Raw genomic sequence first — 22,812 nt, 5'->3', positions numbered from 1 at the left:
TCTAGCTAAAATATATCAAGAGATATCATCGAAAGAAAGTAAGTGCTAATGTCTCATTCACAAGTACAAAGCAAGCACCATGGGTCAAACTGATGTTCTAATGTTACCAACAGAGCACACATGTTCATAAGTTGTGTTTAAAATTATGTTCATTAGTTGTACGACAAATCTGCAGCCCAGTGTATAAAGATTTCTGCACATGTTGCTACATTTAGTCGAAATGGTAGAATAAGCTGCAGTAGCACGACGTTTCACATCGTCAGAAGTCGTTGGTATGTTGTTGTACAAAGCATCCTTTACAATTTTTGACAGAAAAAACCTAAATGAGTTCAAATTGGCTTAAAGAGTTGGCCAATTGGCAGGTACATTTCTTCTAATCAAACGAAGATGAAACATTTCGTTAAGAGGGACTGAGCTATGTTGTGCAATGTGGGGTCGGTAGCCATCGTGCTGGAAACATATTTTCCTTCTAATCTCCAATGGATTGTCTTCTAACATCGATGGAATGTTGTTCCTTAGTAAGTCGACAAACTTTCGGTAATCTGATACGCTTCCAATGAAAAACGTCTTCATAATGCCTTACTCCACTATTCCATGACATGCATTGATTAAACTCCACGCACGCTGTCGTACCAGTTGACGCAGCAAATGGAGATTGTCGACCAATTATGAGGCACATTACGGAAGTTAAGTTGTCCACGATTAGTAAATGTTGCTTCGTTAAAAAACAAAATGAAAATTAAAATCAAATGCACTCTGATCTAATGCTCATTCATAAAAAAATGGTGACAAGTATTATACGTAATCGTTTTCGTGTAACGTTTGGTGGAGAGACACATGATTCGGTAGAGCCTGTGACAGTGGAAAATACGAACGACACTTGCCTGACTCAAGCCAGAACTCCTTGCGATGGAGCATATGGGGATCTAACGCAACAGCAACTAGAACACTCACCTCAACCCATGCCAGTCATTGATTATGTTTCTTATAGAATGGCTGGGTGTTACATTCCCAATTTCCCGTAGTTGGTTAAAGAGATTCACGAATAATTTTCTCCTTGGTTTACGTCTGTTGACGCATTTCTCAGTGTATACCGTATGTGACAACACAGCATTCTTCCTAGATTTATCATACACTAACGTATGTCGGATTTTTAGTATTTAAAAATATTATCTTCTCGAGTAAATTCAGTACGTCCTACTTCCCTGAACTCTCGCGACTATAACTATAGTGACTAGACTATCCCCATCTACTACCAAACACACTCCCAAGCCCGAACTACAGCATGGACAACATTCTTTGGCTATGGTGCCTGCCTCGTGCTTCTACTGCTGAACGGAGCATTAGCATTCGTATTTGTTTGTTTGTTTGTTTTTTCAACTATATCGCGTGCAATAAATATCATTGATATTGTCACTACTTATGCTTTCCTTTACGTGACACTCTTACTTTTTTAAAGTACATTGTTTTATCCGAGACTCCACTCAATTTTTTTAATGGGATAGAAACAGAACATCGATTGTATGTTCTATATCCGGCCTTTTTGCTTTACAAGTCTTAGTTGTGGTCACAGGTTCAAGTCCTGCTGGATAAACTCGAGTAGTATGTTATTAGATTAATCCATCAGGTGAATTTATTCTGTGTACCTCACTACTTACAGACACCAGTTTATAAGAAGGATATCATTTTGCCTTCGTCACTGCTCTAGTGGCTAGCGCGAGCACTTTTGGTGCACGGGGTTCCTTGTTTGATTCTCCATACAAGAGCTTTGAAACTTTAATGCACCACGATGGTTCGGATTCTACCTTAAATTGTCTATCGACGTCTCATATTCTCGTTGGAATAACCCATAGACATATCTCGAAATTTGTGATTTTAACACCAGTAGCTTATATGAATTTACGAGATCTATTGATCGCTCTGCCTTCTTATTTACTCGATATCTTAGCAATGAAACCTCTCTCGCCTATGGTTCTTACAGAATCTTACAGTGATCGATAGACCTCGTAGAATCAGATGCATTAAAATGCAAATTTTGAGATACGCCTATTATATTGGTTATTCTAATGACGATATAGCTTCGCTGCTGGAAAGGGACGCTAAACTTCAACAAACAAACAAGGAGTATTTATTAATGTCAAGAAGTAATGGGAAATTTTATAGAGCGATTAAGTCCATCTGTCCATCTGCCGATGAGCATCAGTACGAAAATAATAATAGCGCAACCATAACGTTTATGTATATTTAGTTATAGAGCAACAAGGACAGTCGGTACCTTATGATAACAAATCTTGTGGCCAGACTTGTTTAAACTTGTTTTATTTTTGCTGTTAAAGATGTGAGACAGTCATGTGTGAGTGAAGTGTATTTTTTTCCTGCAAAATGAATGATAAGTAAATATTAAGGAAATACAAAGTTTAAAAGTAACAAAAGTAATTTAATTTATTGATATAACTATCGTGATAAAGTTTCAGTGATTATTAAAGTAATTTTAATCGAACTCGGACCAAAATATTTAATTAGTATGTGTGTTACATGCATAACGAGATATTTTTATGGACTTAGTATGTAAAGAATGAGTTCCACTCACACTTCTCCCTACACTGAAACCGGAAATTGTAGTGTTGGATCTTCATTGTTTGGAAGCCTATCATATACTTGTTTAAACTCCAAGAAAGTACTAGGGAGACAGGGTAGCTCAGTGGTAGAGCGCTTACCTCTGGTGCATGGGGTCCCTGGTTTGATTCCCGGCGAAGTAAGTTTGTGGTGGACAACATTGTGTCCGTGGGCATTTTCGGGGTACTTCCATTTCCTCCTACCTTCACATTAGATTAGTTCTTCCATCATCCATCACTTTCCTTAATCATCGTCTCCCTTACCCTCAAGGGTATAATTGTGGGACGTTAAACTGAAATATTTCATTTTTTCCCAAGAAAGTACTGATTCTCAAAAACAGTAAATTTTTCTAACTTTTTAATGTATTATATGTACTTTTACGTCAATGATATCAACCTTAACGAAATGTCTTATCCTTCTTTCAGGAGCCTTGTTGGCCACTGATGGATTTATGTATTCGTGGACTATTCGCGGGGTGTCTACTAACGTAACAGTAGCAACTCCGTTTGTATCTGTAGAATACAAAGAAGAGTTAGCGGGAAAGCTAGAAGTGAGCAATTCAGGTAAGTACTAAGATGGATTTTGATCAAATTATGTAATATAATAGGGTACAAGGTATAAAATACACATATTTCAATTTCATTTATCTTGAAGATATTTTTGTTTCGGCCATAATCGAAGTGACCTTAGACAAATTGCACGAACACATTTTATTTCTAGTTTTCTGAAATAAAGAAAGAAAAGAAAATATGTATAATGTCTTACGGAACCCAACAGATTGTGTAGGTTAGGTAAAATATCTTATTTTGATATATGGCATGTATGTCTTGGAAAATAGAAGTACAAATTTAGTACAGAAGTACTTTGTACTAAGTTGATGGAAAAAACGAAAGAAAAAATAGAACATAAAAATAAAATGAAAGAACAAAAAAGTAAAACGAAAGAAATTAGATGGTAGATTTTGATAGCGTGACTGCAAGAAAATAAAGATTGGAGACTTCAACTCCGAGCTTCATAAGAAAGAAAATGTTCTGCATAGCAGATTAAAAATAAAAAGTACTAGCGAAGGTGTCCATTCCTCACTCGGGCTGAACTATACGGAACCTGAAATACCGTAAGGTCTTTTAGGTTGTCTACCTCACAAGCAAAATGGCTCATTATTTATAGGTACCATATGTACTTTTTCATTTATACGTGTGAAACTGAATAACAATGATAATAAATAAATATTCAGCTCTGTGTATAGGATTACCGGAAAAAATCATAAAAGCCCATATCAAATTTTCATTTGTATTAATTTGACACTTTCTCTGCTGTATGAACTATTTTTAAAATTATAAAACCCTTTTTTAAAAACTTATAAAATGCTAAGATATTTTTTTACGTCACGTTACATGTACAGCACAATTGGCACTTTTTTTTTTTGTAGGAATGTGGAAGGAGGGAGTGTAACACATTTTTCATATAAGTTTATTATGGAAGACAGTAATAAGTAGTTATTTCACAGAAATGCTGAATCCCCTTAGTAGCTGCTTAGAATTTAGGAAAGCGGCATCCTTGATTTCCAATTGCTAAACCGTTCAACAAAAGAAACACTTATACAAAACTAAAATGAAACATAGAGACCCAATTATATTTTTGTATTTTGTTTAAAACTGACACAAAACTACAATTTGAGTTGGGCAAAGTAAACATGTGTAAATATTGTGTAGGATATAAGATACAGGGGAACTTATTGACATCTTGAATTTGGTCTTTTGCTTTCACTCCAATTTATCAATCAATATATCATCGTTTTTATGGAAACTTCAATTTTGCTTCAGGCTTATAGTTTTTAATACTCTACAAGTTGGCCCCATGGGTATCTTCCAACTTTAGGAATGCATCATTACAGCTGTAAATACAGTGTTTTCTTGGCAAATTTTCTGAAACCGTAGATTATTTAAAATCTTTCCCGTGCAAGTACTCCGGGGACTTCAACTGCTAGTAGTGCAATTAGAAATCATTGTACAGGGTGTCCGAGAAGTCCTTCCCTGATTACAGAAATTTATAACTCAGGCTAGAAATAAGATAGAAATATGAAACTGGTGTTGAATTGTTTACAAACTATAAAAGTTTTGGTCGCATCAGTACACTTCCACATGAGCACCCTTGGTAGCACGTAGCACATCTAGGCGATATTCAATTTCCATCCACACATTAGCCAACATCACTGGAGGGATCGATGCAACGAAAGGTCAGCAACCGACCCTGTGTTCTTGAACTTCTCATACCAGGCTTTAATGCTCTTGACATCAGGTGGAGTCCTCCCAAATGTTGTCTGGAACTGTCTCTGCACCGTGGTTGGTGATCGTGTCTCATGGTACCACAGGACACACTGTGCCTTCTCCTGGTTGGTTGGCATGGCTTCTTGGGCTTCTTACTTACGTACTACAAACCTAAAACAAAAAAAAATTGAGACTTGGTAAAACAGAACAAACCTAACACAGACAAAAACTTTTATAGTTTGTAAACAATTCAATACCAGTTTCATATTTCTATCTTATTTCTAGCCTGAGTTATCATTTTCTGTAATCAGGGAAGGACTTCTCGGACACCCTGTATAATGCAGATATTACAATGTGCAATTGTTGCATGCAATGTGTCACAATAGAGTTTTGGGCTGTTCCGATTCATTTGATTGCGAGCAATTCAGTCAAAAATTACTTTCTTTCTTTTTTTCACATTTATAGTTAAAATCTATTCATTAGACAATTGCACTCAATTTTGAAAGTCAGTGCCTCTAGATTATGGCTTTCAAATGTCCCAAACGGAACAATCTGGGACTTACATTATCTGTTCCCTCAGGAATTGTTCGGTACTCCAATGATCCGGTTTCTCTCTAAAACATAAGTTAATATCATTCGTGTGATATCCTTTACCAAACATTTTTAGGGTCATTAAGTCTAAGAGGCTCAGGTAGGCAGATTATGTAGCCAGAATGGAAGAAAGTAGGAACTATTTCAAAGTTTTAACTGGAAATTCAATCGGAAAACGATCAATAGGAAGACCTAGACACAAATGAGGGAATAATATTAAGATGAATCTCCAGCAATAGGAATATAAAGTAGAAACTGGATCCAGTTGGACAAGAACAAAAGTCAGTGCACAGCAAAATATGAGGTGTTGAAACAACACAAAATGACAACCATTTCAGTGTATTATTTGTGTTAATTTAACATCAAGTTGCTTTTTTTATCAGCTAGGTAAGGCTTGCTACTACTACCCGAAGAGGGCTACGCCCTCTGTAGGGGAAGAGATGTTAAAATATTATGCTGTTCAGGAAGCAGTGGTTGGGATATGGGTAGATACATAAACTTTATTGTTCAAACTGTAACGGTCATTATGACCTTTAACCATAATCATGAGATAAGGTGAAGACATAAACTTCAGTGTAGGAAAAGCATAACTGTAAATAATATGATGTGAGAAGATGAAATATGAAACTCACTACAACACATAGGTACTATTAGTTGAACAAATGCAGGTTATCTTCTCGCCTAGGGACGGTGCTGGGCATCAATGAAGATATAGGAGCCCTGTAAGTACTTCAACACCAAGGATATCGCCTTCCGAGCACATCAGAAAGTCTGGAAACTTTCAGTGAGTATTTGCATTGTTTTTTATTATTTGGTATGAGAAAAGCTTTACGCAGTATATTTGGCATTTATGCCACGCAACGAATAACGTTCTGTTTTCTGTAATTGGTCACAATAATAGTTTTATAAACCTGTAAATTGTTTGACAACAGTTACATAAATAGTAGTGCTGCCATTTGTTTTCCTTATCTGTTATTCTTATGTCTTAGCACGTAAGAGCAGTAGATGTCATAACTGTTAGGTAACTGTTGTCAGACAATTAATAAGTTTACAAAACTACCTATTATTGTGATCGATTACAGAAAACATAGAACGTTATTCGTTGTTTGTATAAATCCTAAGCGTAAAGCGTTGCTTGTGCCAAACAATAAAAACCAATGCAGATTCTCACAGCTAGTAACGAGGTATTTCTGATATGTTTGGAACGCGATGTCCTTAGTGTTGAATTTTGTTTTAAGACTTTTTATTTATTTATTTATTTATTTATTTATTTATTTATTTATTTATTTTATTATTATTATTATTATTATTATTATTATTATTGTTATTGTTATGTGGAGAGCTTTGTGAACACACCCTTAAACTTCGGGTACGATAGAGCATATATATGTAAATCTTATGCTTTTTTTAGTCATCGGTACTTAACTGACAAATAATTTATTTTCTGTCATTCACGTTTGGTAAGTGTTCACCTATTATTTAATTAATTTTGTATTTCATTAAGAGGCAAGTGCACTCTAAATTATCATGAAGTGGCCCGGTTTTTCTAAATCTAGAAATATGGAAGCACTACTCTAGAGATTTGTCATGATTTGTACTTTGTATATACCTTTACATTTGCATGCATGATATAATTTATCATTCAGTCTTTAGAAGTATTGAATTATTACGTGTCTTTTAGAGTTTTTGGTTCATAATATACTTTCTTTCTGTAAGATATACTCTGTTTATCAATGGAACCAACTTGGCAAATTGATTTCGCTGTTGAGTTTAATTGTAACTTATGACACCATATCACTTTGTCGAAATATCTGCTTGTTCATCATTTACTCGTACAAAAACGGATGTCTTTGTTAACCTGAATTTTAAGGTTTCGTTTGGTGGTTTCAGTTTCATTGGCTCCTGAATCCCTGTCGCAGGTAAATTGCAGTATATTGAAACAATGTCCTGGGCTATCCTGATTTAGCGAATTGCATGCAGTTCAATATGATAAAAATGTACTTCTTATATATTTTTCGAGATGAAACAGATGGTGCATCAAATTTTGATACTGAGCATCTCTGTAGAGATTTGTCATGAATAGTGTTCTGATCTAAACCTTTTCATTGCATGCAATTTAACTAAACAATTTGCATGGTGTAATTGAGGAATTCTATGTAATAGGGGCTCATAACGGCGTAGGCCTTTTTTAAAATGGAGGTTGCATTTTTAAATTCTTTGGTATTAACTCCGTAAAGTTGCAAAATTTCATTGCGATATCATAAGTCTCGTTGCTGCAGCGAAGGATTAGCGGTCGTCGTGAGACGAAAGTGAGTATCCGCTGCAGTTATGTTGGTGGGGTAACAGCGTTGAACACGTCGCAGTGTGTTAGCACGAGCTCGCACGTAGTCTGAAGAAGCAAAAGAGAGTCAAAAAGCGATCGTAATACTGTACAAAGGAAAAGAAAAGGAACTCAGGTTATAGCTTACAAGTAGTGGCAAAGATATTCCAGGGATGCAATTAGCATTAGTGGACAGGTGCTGTAAAGATAAATGATGCAGGAACCTTAAATGCTAAGGAACAAGAAGAGCTGCTTGCTCAGTTTTTCAGAAGTGGTTCAAAGGAACAACAAGATGCCCTGCTGTCAGGCTTACTACAGAGTAGACGTACTCAACCAAACAACGAGACGTGCGGAGTTTGTTTCGTTTTCTGGATCTAGATGCTGTGTCAAACCCAAACCGTGAACCAAGAACCAGATAGCGGGGATGCAGAAAATGAACTTCATGAGCATGTCTTGCCAGCCCTACATAACGCATAAACTGTTTCCAATGCCCAGGACTGTTACATGTCCAGTTTCTACATAACACGTGGACTACTTTATTGTATTATTGTTACACATATATTGTTCTATTTACATTATATTGTGTTTCTTACTTTGCAGTTACATTTCTTAATTCAATTTCAGAAGATGTATCATACGACTGCTACGATACATATACGCGATAATCCTGCAAAGTCATTATCTCTAAAAAGGGCCTATAAAATCCCTTTTAAAAACATTCATATGTATGTTACAGTGAAACAAATTGTTAGTTTCTTTGTGTTTTGTAGAAGAAAACGAATAAATGTTGTAGGGTGCACATGTACGTACAAGCGTTAAATAAAAATACATCTATGTTTGAAATGTTTACGCGCAATTTTCTCAAAACATGGTTTTCCGTTATGGGCCCTTATTACATAGAACTCCTCAATTTAGCCTTCAAAGTTACGATTATATTAAATTCACTTCTTGCAGGATTTACTAGTCATAATTTGTTATCATTGTATATCAAGAATTCTTTTGAACAATATGTGTCGGCTATTGGTCTTTTCGTGACGAAGACAAATAACCTTGGTGTTGACATCTCTCTTAAACTTACAATCTATATCTCAACCTTTGGAGTTACTGTAGTATCGCATATCTTTAGATTATTTGCTTCATAGTACACTTGCTTTCTGTGTGATATCTTTTTTTCAATAGAACCAATGTGTCAGGCTTACTTCGTTGTAATAGTTCAACTAGTCTTTGGCCAGCTAGGGGCCAGCTAAGCCCAGACCCTGCTTAGCTCGGTCTACAGCCTCGCACCTCTTGAACCCACAATTCTACCGAATTTCAAGTTTCTTTTCCTTTCCCCTTTAGACCCCTAGAAACTAAAAATATTTAGTTTTCGCAATTTTCCTGTGGGTTAGTTCTCGAAAGGCTACGATCACGCCAAATTTAATCATTGAAGTCCTAAAGGAAGTGTCTAAACATTTTAGTGTGTAGGTGTGCCGTATAAATAATAGGGGAAAGATTTTTTAATTGCCTGTAGAACCCCACTAAATTTGGAAATCTTTATTTTGGCTGATTTACTTAGGTAGCGATAACGAAAATGTACAAACACACCGAATTTCAAGATTTTACTCTAATTCCAAGTATCTAAAACATGAGATTATGGGTCTAAAATAACGTCCATTTGAAATTCTTCATCCCCCTCTTTTTACCCATATATATATTTTTTTAATATTCACTTTCGGCAATTTTCTTGTGAGTTAGTCCTCAAAAACTACAATCATGCCAAATTTCAACTTTCCACATCAACCGGAAGTACTCGTCATTTTATGTCAGTGAGTGAGTGAGTTCATGTAATTTTATATACTATAGTTAAAGATTAGGATTGTAATTTGAATTCACTTTGTCAGAATATCAGCATGTTTGTTTGTCATTACTGGTACAAAAACGAATGTCTTTGTTAACCTAAAATTTAACGTAAACCTTCTATCCTAAATGTTCCTTTTAGTCGTTTTCTTCCCATTGGCCCCCGAATCCTTGTCGAGGTGAACTACAAACGCGTAACATAAAGAGAGAGAGAGAGTGAGAGAGAAAGGAGTGGCGGAAACTAGAGGAAATTAGCCCCCTAATGGTCATTAATTTTGCGCCAGTATTTCTCTTCATCTTAATTCTTGTGATAGCAGGCTTTTAATGGACAACCTCGCTTTGTATGTAATCTCTTGTAATTGATAATTTAAGCTCGCGAGAGAAGGGTGTAGCCTGTCCTAGAAAACAACTACATGATCCCTGGCCGAGCGATGAATCATACAAGAAACTAAGTTTAACTTTTCTCTTTCTCTTCGCGTTTGGTTGTATTATTAAACCCATACATACAGATATATATACACATACTAACTCTAGTTTCCATGTTGTCTGTTTTATCCACTCTTTCTTGTCTATGGGATGATCATGTAGCGCTAATGTATAATGCAAACTATGTATACATATAAAATCATTATTGAAAAGTAAAATTTCGTAAAAAAAAATGAATTTTGCCTTGTTAGATTCTTTTTTAAAATAAGGACTGGATGGACAAATTAACCTTGTGATTGGATAAGTGATATCTTGAAGCCACTCCTTTCTGGGACGTCAGGCTAAAAATTTTTAGCGCTTTATGAGAATTAATGGAGGCTAGTAGGCGTGGTCATATTTATACTCCTTTCCTCTCTTCCCTCTTTTTACTTACACTTCCCCCCTCTCTCTCACACACACACATCCTTTACTCCTTTTTGACAAATTATTCTGGTGTTCCCTGTACACCTCTAATGTTTGAACATTCATTTCCCAAATATTTTTTTTTTCGGAGTTTTCAACCACGCAATGTAAAATAATAGAATCACTACGTCAACAAACTCTTTCTGCTAAAGTTGGTGCATACTGCAACTCAAACACAACAGTCTTCTCTTGGTTATCTCATGTTATCTATTTGGAAGCTACCCTGTAAGGAAATAGGCATTTCAAACTACTTTTTCTTCAATCGTGCAAGCAAAGAGTAATAATTATAGTACAATTTAGGTAAGCTATAGCTCCTTCCTGGCTAAGCAGCTAGCGGTACGCGTCTTTGCGTTTAAGACCTGGGTTCGATTTCCGGCGGGAGCTCATGTGATTCGGATTCCACGTTAATCAGTAGGTCTCGTCTCATATAGCCTCGCTACTGAAAGGGACATTAAACTCAAAATCAACTAACTAGATAAGCTATATACTGTAGTTTCGCTGCCATATTGCGAGCGATTGAATCTACTTGGATTCTATTATTTCTGTAGGAGGCGCGGCGGCTCAGTGGTAGAGCTTTCACGTCCGGTGCTTGGGGTCCCTGGTTCGATCCCAGCTCACGCCGTGTGGACTTTCTGGTGGATAAACTCCGTACTCGTGGGTTTTCTCGGGGTTCTCCCGATTCCTCCCACGTTCTTCATTCCACCTAGTGATGAACAAATGCAAGACCTGGTCTTGGTCTTGTACATCCAGTCTTGGTCTTGGTCTTGCACTAGAACACTTGGTCTTGGTCTTGCACACCCAGTCTTGATCTTGGCCTTGGTCTTGCTTGCAAGAGTCTTGCAAGTCTTGCTTTTAAAAGATCTTATACTTTTCATAGGTAAATTTTACTCTGGACATAAGGGATAATAAATTCTACAATGCGCCAATAGTAACAGAAACACAATGTATGTTTCTACATGTAACATAGTTTTCGTGTAAGTATGATGATAGTATACAACATAGGTGATGACGTTTATTATCTTAATGGGTGCCCACGCTTCAATACTTAAAATCACAACGTTTCGTTATCTTTTTACATTTTTTTAACAGATCCAACAGTCCACTGGTTCTCAAACTGGGGAGGCAACCGCTGAGACGCATGAAAGAAAATCAAGATGGCACAGATTATTGAAATACCATGAACTGCAAAATTATTTTTACACTCCAAAGGCGTCAGATTTTTCTTTTCAATCACGATTAGCTAATTCTTGTCTTTAAAAAAAAAACTTCCAATTAAATATTGAGATTTTGTTTTACTGATTCCAATATGTACTCTATGGGGCAGAAACATGGACATTATGTAAAAGCGATGAATAAATTGCAGACTTTCGAAATATTGGCATGGGAAAGAACGATAGAATTAGCTGTGTTGAACGGAAAACGAATAAAAAGGTGATAGAAATATTAGCAGTAGGGGAAAAAAGAAGAATTTTGGATATTGATAAGAGGAGAAAGAGGAACTGCTTGTGATATTGACTGAGGAAGACGTGCTAGAGGGTATGGTGGAAGGAAAAAGAGAGAGGGAGCGAAGGATATTGTAGTTGAAGAAAGGTACAGTATTAAAACAGAAAATTGCTACGTTAAGACGAAAAGACTAGCTGAGGACCACCGTACATCGAAGTTTCTCAGTTGCAGCAAGTAATCCGCCAATAATGGAAGAATAGCTATAATGATGATGATGATGATGATGATATGTTTAGCAATATTAACCAAAAAGGGAGAGAACAAAATTAAAATAATTATTATTATAATCAACACTCTTAATATTTTAGAATAATTTGAGTGAAAACTGAAAACGACTCAACTGTCTGTCTTTTCTGTAAACTCAATTTATATGAATACTTTTGACCTATATTAGAAATACAAAATAACGGCATCAAACTCCAAGTTATTTGAAATAACTGTACAAAATCAGTCTCACTTGTGAATATGGATTACTAGCATCAATTACCCACTTCGTTGGGTTAAATTTAAAATAATAATAATAATAATAATAATAATAATAATAATAATAATAATAATAATAATGATAATAATAATAATAATAATAATAATAATAATAATAATAATAATAATAATAATAATAATAATGGGCCTAATAGTAATATGCAGAGTCGATCTGACGCGTGATTAGTACCGTACTAAAGAGTTCGACTAACATATGTTTCCTGCAGTAGTCAAGTCTTTACTATGATTAACGTCATACGTCAAAACGGCTCTGCATAAGGCGGAATGTTTCGTTAGCCAGTTACTTTTTACTATTACTAAAGCGCTCTCTGATAGCGGTCATTTTCGATGATTTTTATATTTCTCTCCCCTCCTTCTCCCCAAGTTATGGGGCTAAATTTGGATTTAAACGGCATCAGAAGTGTCACTGTTCATCTTAGAGACCACGAAAACTATTGATTCGGCATTTTCAATAAATTAATATATCTCCTCCTCACCATACTGCAAGGAACGGCATCGGAAGCGTTACTGTTCATCTCAATAACCTCGAAAATAATGGATTCGACATTGATAATAATGGTTATTTTCGATAATTTTTATATATCTCCTTCCTCCCCCACCCCTAAGTTACGGGGCTGAATTTGGTCGTAAACGGTATCGGAAGTGTCAGTGTTTACTCACCGACCTCGAAAACTATGAATTCGACACTAATATTCGTCATTTTCGATCATTTTTAAATATCTCTCCCCTTCCCGTCCCCTAAGCTGCACTATCAAGGTGATATGACAGAAACCATCTCAGGTCCGAACCTCATCTGTATTGAAAATGTGATCGAGATCGGTTGGGTGATTCAACAGTTATTAAGTTTTATTTATTTTTGTACACTTCACCTCCTCCCCTCAGTTCTACCGTCAAAGCAATACGATAAAAAAAATACCCCATGTTCGAACCTCATCTATGTTGAAAATTTGATCGAGATCGAGCGGGTGGTTCAAGAGATTAGGAGTCACAAACAGAGTCACGTTCAGTTTTACAATATAGTTTCACTATTGTAGTATAATGTTATATCACTCAATAATCGATGTGCCCTACACCTAAGGAGGCTAAAAGTTATATTGATAAACAATTATTCAACGTATAAGCACCCGCCCATTAAATCAAATTTGCGGTCACACGCACTAAGATTTGTCAATGTCATGAAAATGTTATTTCGATATTAATTTTATGAGCAAACATTAAAAATTTCCAACAGATACTTGAGTTTCGGAGCCAAGGCCATACCCATGTAGTCGGCACCTATGGTGTACGGAATTACCAATGTTCAATACTACATTTCTCTTTAGTTTTGCAAGAAGAACACCACTAATATGCTTTGAAATGGAATGAAGTATCTAGTTTAACGTCCCACGTTTGTGCATCAACGCGAAGGGACACGGTGACAATGAGAAATGACTGAAATGGTGGAATGAAGAAAGTAGGAGGAAACGGAAAAACACTGAGAAAACTCACGTACACGGTGTTTGTCCACCAAAGAGCTCACATGTCAAAGATGACACCTGTGTCTCTTGAAAACGAGCAATATATACAGAAAACACGAACAACCAATTCAGAAAACAACATGCTGTAGCTATATGCTACAGGGGCAGTTCGACTCACACGAATTACATAAACTACTGGGAATACAATTCACTACAGCGGCATTTTTACTGAAGCCAAGAGATTCAAGTAAAAGATGTAATGATTTTTCCCCTTCTTTTTTACGTTCTATAAAAAATTCAAGTAGTACCGGTACTTGTGCAAGACTCTTGCGCAAGAGTCTTGGTCTTGGTCTTGCAGACAGGACTCTTGCAAAAACTGCAAGACCAAGACTCTTTCGCTCATCACTAATTCCACCATTTCACTCATCTCTCATCATCACCGTCTCCTTTAGCCTAACCGGCATAACCATGGGACGTAAAACTTAAATTTCATTTCATTTTCCAATTATTTGTCTTGTTTTTATCTTGCGAGGATAATAAATAAATAAAATGAATTGAGTTCGCTGATTAAGCGTGTCTTTTGCAGTACTTTGTAGAACTAGATACCTCGTCTACAGTACGCTACTATGGTTTTCAAACTGTGCGCTGCGTCACCTTCGGGTGCCATAACCAGCTTACTGAGACACCACATAAAGGCAATCAATGTTAAAAGTTTAATTCTGAGCGTTTAGGCGAATATTTTGTCTTTGGAACACCTCGAGTACATTAAGACTTCTGTGAACCAAAATTGTTCTAAATCTACTGGTTAATAATAATAATAATAATAATTGTGAGGTCTCAAGTAGTAACATACCACAAGAAATAGAATTAAAAAGACTATACAAAAACTATAAGTTTTTCTTTAACCTGTTTAGTCTGGATGTAGTTATGTATTTTAACAGATCATCAGCCAGTGAATCAACTCGTGCTTTGTGGATTCATCAATCTTATTAAAAGTTCTGATAATAATGGAAAAACAGAGGATTACGTAGATTTTAAAAATTCACTCTTCATAATGATGTAGTACAGTTAATTTGGTGCTTAATGGAATCCCACGGTAGCACATTTTATTACCGATGCGAATGGTAGTGAAACCCAGTTTAGTGTTTTGAATTGTATGCATTTACGTACTACACTTCAAATTAATATATTTCCTCACTTATGTACTTAACTATGGTTGTACGCATAACGCTAATATGAAATATTTCGGGAGAATGGTGATAACTTCACATCTCTATAAACTATCAAACGAAAATAGAAAATGTAAAACATATACTACTAAAAAAAACTTAAATTGCAGTAAATTACGTTGTGATTTTCTCGTATATTAGAATTCTTATCTATTCACCAACTGAAACAATATGACCACCTAACTAATATGTGGTATGTCCACCTTTGACTCTCAGAATAGTAGCAATAGGGTTTGGTATGGAAGCAATGAGGCATTGGTCAGTGACTGGAGGCATGCATCACATTTACACAGTCATTTAATTCCTGTAAATTCCGCAGAGGGACTCGATAAGCTCAAAGCTGACGTTCAAGGACACCCAAAAATGTTCAATTAGGTTAAATTCGGATGAGTTTGGAGGCCACTGCGGCAATTGAATTTCACAATTCTGCTCCTTGAACCACTACAGTACAATGTTGGCCTTGTGACAAGGGGCATTGTCTTGCTGGAAGATGCCGTAGTCAGCTGGAAACATGGCACTTATGGTGAATGTACGTGATCAACAATGACCTGCTGACAGTTAGGAGCCGTCATGATTCATCCACACGCACTACTATGTCCACGTATGGCCATGCGAAGGTTTCCCATCTTATAACGAAGCCAACACCAGCCTGTCATCATCCTATTGTGCATGTCTCAAGTAGCTATTTCCTTGGAAGACGACGGATTCTGACCCGACCATAGATGTGATCAACGCAGAATCGTGATTCATCGGTCCTTGCAACGTTGTGCCATGGCTCAACAGTGATGGATACGTGCCTATTTCAGTCATAACCATTGGTACCATTAGTTAATATAAAATGTTTGTGATAGTCAACTGCGCAGGCTCATATCTAATAGTGTACGGTGAACTGTGTGTTCAGACACACTCGTGTTTCGTCCCTGTTAAAGTCTACTGTTAATTGTGCCACAGTTTACATCCTAGTCAGTTGTACCAATGTCGACATCTTTAATAAGGTGTGGCCGCCCCACGCATTGTTTCGTACTCGTCACTATCCTTTTCCCACCTTTGGAAGACATTTATCATGGCAGCTCGGTAACAACCGACAAGTCGCGCTGTTCGCGAAATGCTCATTTCCAACCATCTGGTCATCACAGCGTTGCCCCTATCAAACTGATATATCATCGCCTTCTCTATTCTACGCGCAATATGTAGTTTATATGACTTGTTTTCGGTTGTTACTGTTCTTTCTTGTTTTCGTTTCCTTTCTTTTCATTTTGGATAAAATCCAGGGTGCTCCCAATTCTGCTGTACAGACGAAACATATCATCTGCATACTCATTCTAGACGTATGCATTGTATTATTTTGCTTGTTAATGAGCTGCAAGTATTTACCTCGGCGCAAAAGATATTTTGAGAAAATCTGAAGGGAACTCATACTTCAAAACCTCCGCTACCTTTCGACAAGCCGTCATATGCCAATAGTTGGCAATTGAGATGGTTAGCTTTAACCTTGAGAATTTCAAGGATTACTAAAGCTTTCCACTGATGAAAGGAGCTGATATAGCTAATGGTTTTACCAAAACAGATAGGGTAAACAAATATATACGTTCAACCATTTCCTGAATTTCTGTACATGCTTTTTCTTATTCACATTTTCCTTCACCACCCTTTTATCAGGGTAGTGTTCTGGTCGTTGACCTCCAACAATAAATCGTGCGAATCCATGCTTCTCTGTCTCCAGTCACAAATACAAAACATCTGCCTCTCATATGAGAATACTAAACAGTTAAGAAAAGTAACAAAACGGTATTATGCGAGGCCAAGGTACGCAGGTAAATTTATCATTATCATCATACGTAAACATTGCTTCAAGGCGGCCAACTTCCACGATAGATAGGTGGCCAACTTACAGAGTAATAAGTAATGAATGTCTTATGGGAAAATGCAGGTTCAAGACGAACCAGGCCAAGATAAGCAGGTGGCCAATTTAGAGAGGTGGCCAAGTTGACAGGTTTTGCTGTATTAAATTAGTTACTCTAGTAATTACTAAGAAGGTGCGGTAGCTCCATGGTAGAGCGTTCACCTCTGGTGCATGGGGTCCTTAGTTCTGGCCCACTCGCGCCAAGTAAACTTTGTGGTGGACAAACACCGTGTGTGTGAATTTCTCGGGGTTATCCTGTTTCCTCCCACTGCCTTCATTCCATATTTTATTCATTTCTCATCTTCACCGTTTCATTTAACCTAGCCCGACAAAATCGTGAGACGTATAACTTAAAGATTTCATTTCAATTCATTTCTAGTAATTAGTTTCTTCTCAGTTAAATTGAATGCAATATTAATTTTTATTTATTCAATTTGAGAAATACATTTATATTTAAATACGCTTCATTGATAGTTAAAAATACATATATTTTAGCTTTATCTTATTTATTTATTTATTTGAACACTGTATTGTTCCCTTATTTCACTTTGTGTGTGCGTGTGTGTGTTTGAGTTTGAAGCCTATTTTAAAATAGTAATCATTTCTTGAACACACGAATGTTATATTTCATTTCAGTTGGGTATTCAGCTTGCCATAAGCAGCGACATTATGACCTGTGATTATGTTAGTACGTTTCATCCCATTGTATGTGTACATTATATATATACATATACACACATGTACATGTGTGTGTATAAATTAGTCATAATCCTGTAATGACAAAACATGTACAATGTAATAACCGATTTACGTAAATCACTTACACACGCGCGCATAGGGAGGATTTTAAACCTCGAAATGCGTTCATAAATTTCATGTTCTATTGATAATTTCGAAACATTGATATTAGGTATTATTGTACTGTTTTGTTCCTAAGAGAGTAGAGGGAAGTGAAATATATGTGGTATCTACAATCAATTACAGAAATAATATATAATATGAAACAGATGTATAATTTCGCTGTAATTGATCATTTAATCACGACGACCGATGAGACCATGACATTAAGAAATTAATGAGTGTTAATATTCAATTTTTAATCAGGAATAAAATTGAACAGCTAACGACGAGAAAACACGTATTTTAGAAATTAAATCACATTTACCTTCGCAAAACCAAAGTCATGTAATATTTGTGCGTGTAACTTTTAATGTCACTGATTCTGTGTTCGATTCCGGATGAGAGCACACCATTTCTTAATATTGATCCAGATCATAAGGCTGTAAGAAAGTTATTGAATTAAAAACTGGTGAACTTTGGACTAATAAAAAAAGAAGGAAGTAATTACTTAGAAACCACTTTGCTAATCGTATACTTCCTAGTAATATTGTTGCTCATGAGGTGAAAAATATCTTGTCTCGTCTCAAAAAGACAGAGTCGAGACGAGAAGTAAATTTTTAAATTCACGACTAGACGAGATATGACTCGAATCTCGTGGGAAACACTAGCTCACTTAGGTCTTATGTCTCGAGCTCTGTTTTATTGTTACATGATCCACAGTAGGGATGCGCACGAGACGAGTCGAGACAGGATTTTCCTGACAAAATTCGAGACGATACACGGCACTTCAAATAGAAAAATATACATTTTTCGAGTCGAGACATCACTTTTACAGAACATTTTCGAGACGAGACAGCCAAAAATCTTGTCTCGTGCGCATCCCTAATCCACAGAATAAACTTTATAAATTGATAAAAAGATTGTACGAACACAGTGAAGAGTATTTATCAACATTTAATAATAAGCAAGTGATTCTATAATACACTCTACCTAATAAATATGGTTTAATTGTTGTTATATCACACCCTTGGTAGACCTCTTGTAACACGGAAGGGTTTTGATAACTTCTAGGCGAAATTTAAAAATAATAAGGGCATAAATTTTGTACTTGAATTTACAAAACGTGACGAGACGCGAAAAGTTTACCGAGAATATAGATGAGACGAGAAAGACTTTGTCGAGAATCAAGATGAGACGAACTTTTTTACAAAATTTACGAGAAATCCATATTTCACGTGTCGTGAGCAGCACTATTCTGTAGAATGTATAGCTATATCTGCCCGTCTAGAATACTTTATGAACTGAAGAAGTTAGTGTATTATTATTATTATTTTAGGAACAATAAGAAACGGAACTCCAGACGAGGTGTGAGGTAAGGGCCCCACAATTTCTTGACTTGGGCTATCGTGGAGATCATGTAATCAGTACCACCTTCCGGCCTTCTTTACTTCTCTAGATTGCTCCAGGTCCCATTTTGAAGAGACTGGGTGAATTTCAGAGCGTAGAACGAGGAACAAGGGTAGAAGAAGAAAATTCCAGCCCTGATTAAAAAGCGAACTTGAGTCACCATGTTTGGATGTAGACCCACTACATTACCGCCTCTTTCGCCGACTAGTGCATGTTGTAGTATCCCGCATATGGTTCTACTTGTAAACATTAATATGTGCTCCTATTTACAAGCGATACCACGTCCATTTACTAAAGCCATTATGAGAAGCAGACGAGAGAACACCAGCGTCACCACTCAGTCACGTGATGAAGAAATAACATCAGTACCACCGCCACACAGGAGCTGCTATAAAATTCAGAGCATCAACGCAATGGGCATCAGCCAGTCTTTGGCTGATCAAATCCTTTCTCCTAGCTTGCAGTGAAACTTTGAGAGAACCTTAACCTAACCCAAGCCTCTTTCTTAACTTGCAGTGGAGTTCTGAGCTTTGTTGGGAACTTAAGCCCTCTCATATCTTGCAATGGAGCTTTGAGAGACTCCTTAGCGGAACCACCTAGCTTGCAGCAGAGCTCTATGGTTCTTCTTTCCTGCCTAGTTTGCTGTGGAACTGTTCGGGACTCTAATGTCTCTTTGCTTGCAGCGAAATATATAGAATCCTACCCCAATTCACTCAGCTTGCAAAGTAGCTTTGTGAGGAATCCTTCCCTTGGTCATCTAGTCTTGAGACACCTACTTATCCTGATCATTAGAGAATTTTTATAATTATTTTAATAAAATTGTATCATACTGTGTTATATATGAAAGTTTTGTAATAAAACTGGTAGTCGGAGAAAACGATTCCTGTGTGTAATTGCTGTACTTTCTACCTGCTTCAGCAGGAAATTATAATATTGTATAATATTTCGTATTAGAAAAGAATGAACAGTTTTCTACATTTATTACCTTAGGAATACAGTTTTATCATGACTAACACGTACGTATCTCTTTTTCCTTCCCGAAATATCTACAACTTTTTTTTCTTATTTGCATAATATTACAGCCGTTTGAAATGTATTTTTTAAAATATATTCACATTTTCCGTAGGCTGTAATATTTTATCATTTTGATCGAAGAGTTAAAGAAAACTTTGGTATACGTTTTTTTAAAAGGAAAACAGGCAAGTATGAAAAGGTGGCTATATTTGGAAACGGCTTAATATCTCATAACGTTTTCATCTCTTGCAATAACTCAAGATATGGAATACGCCTCAAGAAATAAAGAAACTTCAACGCTTCAAACAAACACACACACTTACACAGAAATCATTCTAGAACGTTGTAATCACCAGATTTTCACGCTTAAAGACTCTTTATAGGTGGCCCCTCCACTCACTTACTCCCTTGCCATCTTCTTTCATGACAGCGCACCTTCACGTATTCAGGCAGAGAGAGCTACGTGAGTTCAGAGCTCCTCTTCGTTCACCTTTCATCTTTTCCCAACTCGTTTTCTCCCAAATCTACCAGCAGCTCGCTCTTGTAGGAGGTAAGATGATATTTGAGAGTCTTAAAAGAGGTTCAATCATTTGACACCGAGTACCTTTCACAGATATTAGAACTCCGTTTGATCTCAATCCAGCATTTCTTTTTCATTTTCATTTCCATGTATTTTTTTTACATGGGTATACTAGTATTCATATTTTGTATTAAAAACGAACAGTGTGAATGATAGGACATATTAATCACAATATTAGTTATTTATTTGCAAGCATTGTCTGTATAAGATAGCCAGAAAATTTTCGATAGTGAAAATAGTATATTGACGTAAGTAACAGGAAAATGGGGTGGCATTCATAAGTCCTAAACGGCATAAGTCCTAAAAATATAGGCACTAGACCTAAATTTTATTTCTTGTGCCGTTTAGGTCTTATACCGTTTAGGACTCGTCCCGTTTAGGTTTTGTGCCTTTTTCATTCACCTGATTTAGTTCTGAAATTCGCCACCATCGCACGAAATTGCGACGATGCAGCAACTAGTAGGGATAATGTTACGAACCTAGCTAATTCCAATGGTAACAGCTGTATTTGTACTACTAAGATTATTACTATCATTATCTATTCTGCACTTATACACGAATTATATAATATAACATATTTCATTCTAAGAAATAATTATATAATTGGTTAAGAAATTCGTTTCTTTCAAATGGAGATACGAGAATCCCAGGACAAATTTCCCCCCTAAAAAAATAAATTAAATGAAAATCTTTAAAAACATATTTTACCAGACTTCTGAAACCAAGCAAACATTCAGAATTGCAGTATATACTGTGTGGAGTGTATTTTATTAAGAGTAGGACAAAAACCCACCAAAGTTTACTTAATTAGGACAAAAGTTCACTAGACTTTCACGAGTGAACATTAAATACCAACTGTATACATTAAGAGCGCAGTAAGTTTAAAATTGAACAAAAAAACATTTATCATGCAATACAGTTACTATAACAGTGTGCTTTGATAGAGTTGATATGTATAAGCAAAAAAAGAAAAAAGAAAAAAAAGTCAACAAATAACGCTAAATTACTAATGTAATATGCAGTACAATACGTTTGCAGAAACCACTACATAGTCATTTAGGGGTGTAGCCTGAAGCAAACGAAAAGTTTCCTTCCAGGTTACGAAAGCTTCAATAATTCCCGTTCTGCCTAATCTTTGGAGGTGGGGAATTCTGTACAGGGAGGGATTTCTTCTAGGATTTTTTTCTTCTTAATTGTAAGAAATTATGTAAGAAGAATAACTATTTCTTCAGGTTTCATCATAAATTTTAAATGTTATTCTACTTGTTTTTCTCGGAAAAATGAGTAGATACAGTTTTGTTATTAGCAATATTATTCACATCTATTTTAGTAAAAATGAATGTGATTTTTTAAAAATATCTGCAGAGAAATGGAAAATAGATTGACTCAGTTACAAGAAAGTCGTTTGACATTGTAACTGAAACATAAAACAAACTTATTTCGGTCTAGTATAAAGTCATTTCAAAACAAAATTTTTCTCAGTTTTCCAGTAATTCATGTCCAACATGCTAAGGTTAGCAGGAAATAAAGGGTATCATATTTTACATCCCCAAGACATGTTTGGCCATACATTAAACAAATAATCCAAGAGGGTGCATTAGACAGCCTTTATCCCCGATTATCTGACCTTTTGATTTGGTTGGAACTCTATAAAAAAACATTTGAAACTGTATTTGAATGTGTGATATTGATATTTTCTATTGATGCTATATACAAGCTTGTACATTGACAATATAAATACGAAAATAGAAGTATGTTATCGCATATAATATAGAATTATGTATAGAAGACAAATCAGCTGATAAGGTGATGCTAAAAAAGGAGTTGTGATGCACAAGATTAAGTAAGACTCTTTCT

General features: G+C 36.0%; 1 protein-coding gene across 1 annotated transcript in view; it reads left to right on the top strand.

Moving 5' to 3' along the window:
• Positions 1-22,812, top strand: part of LOC145671158 (uncharacterized) — a 2,642,835-nt gene that overhangs the window by 1,250,868 nt on the left and 1,369,155 nt on the right. The window contains exon 7 of the mRNA XM_081739993.1: positions 3,042-3,179. Within this exon, the coding sequence (XP_081596119.1) occupies positions 3,042-3,179 (138 nt within the window). The remainder of the gene's footprint in view (positions 1-3,041; positions 3,180-22,812) is intronic.

The sequence above is a fragment of the Thermobia domestica genome, chromosome 15 (genome assembly GCF_964235325.1).
Source record: "Thermobia domestica chromosome 15, izTheDome1.hap1.1, whole genome shotgun sequence".
NCBI lineage: Eukaryota > Metazoa > Arthropoda > Insecta > Zygentoma > Lepismatidae > Thermobia > Thermobia domestica.
This window is presented reverse-complemented; position numbering and strand designations above follow the sequence as displayed.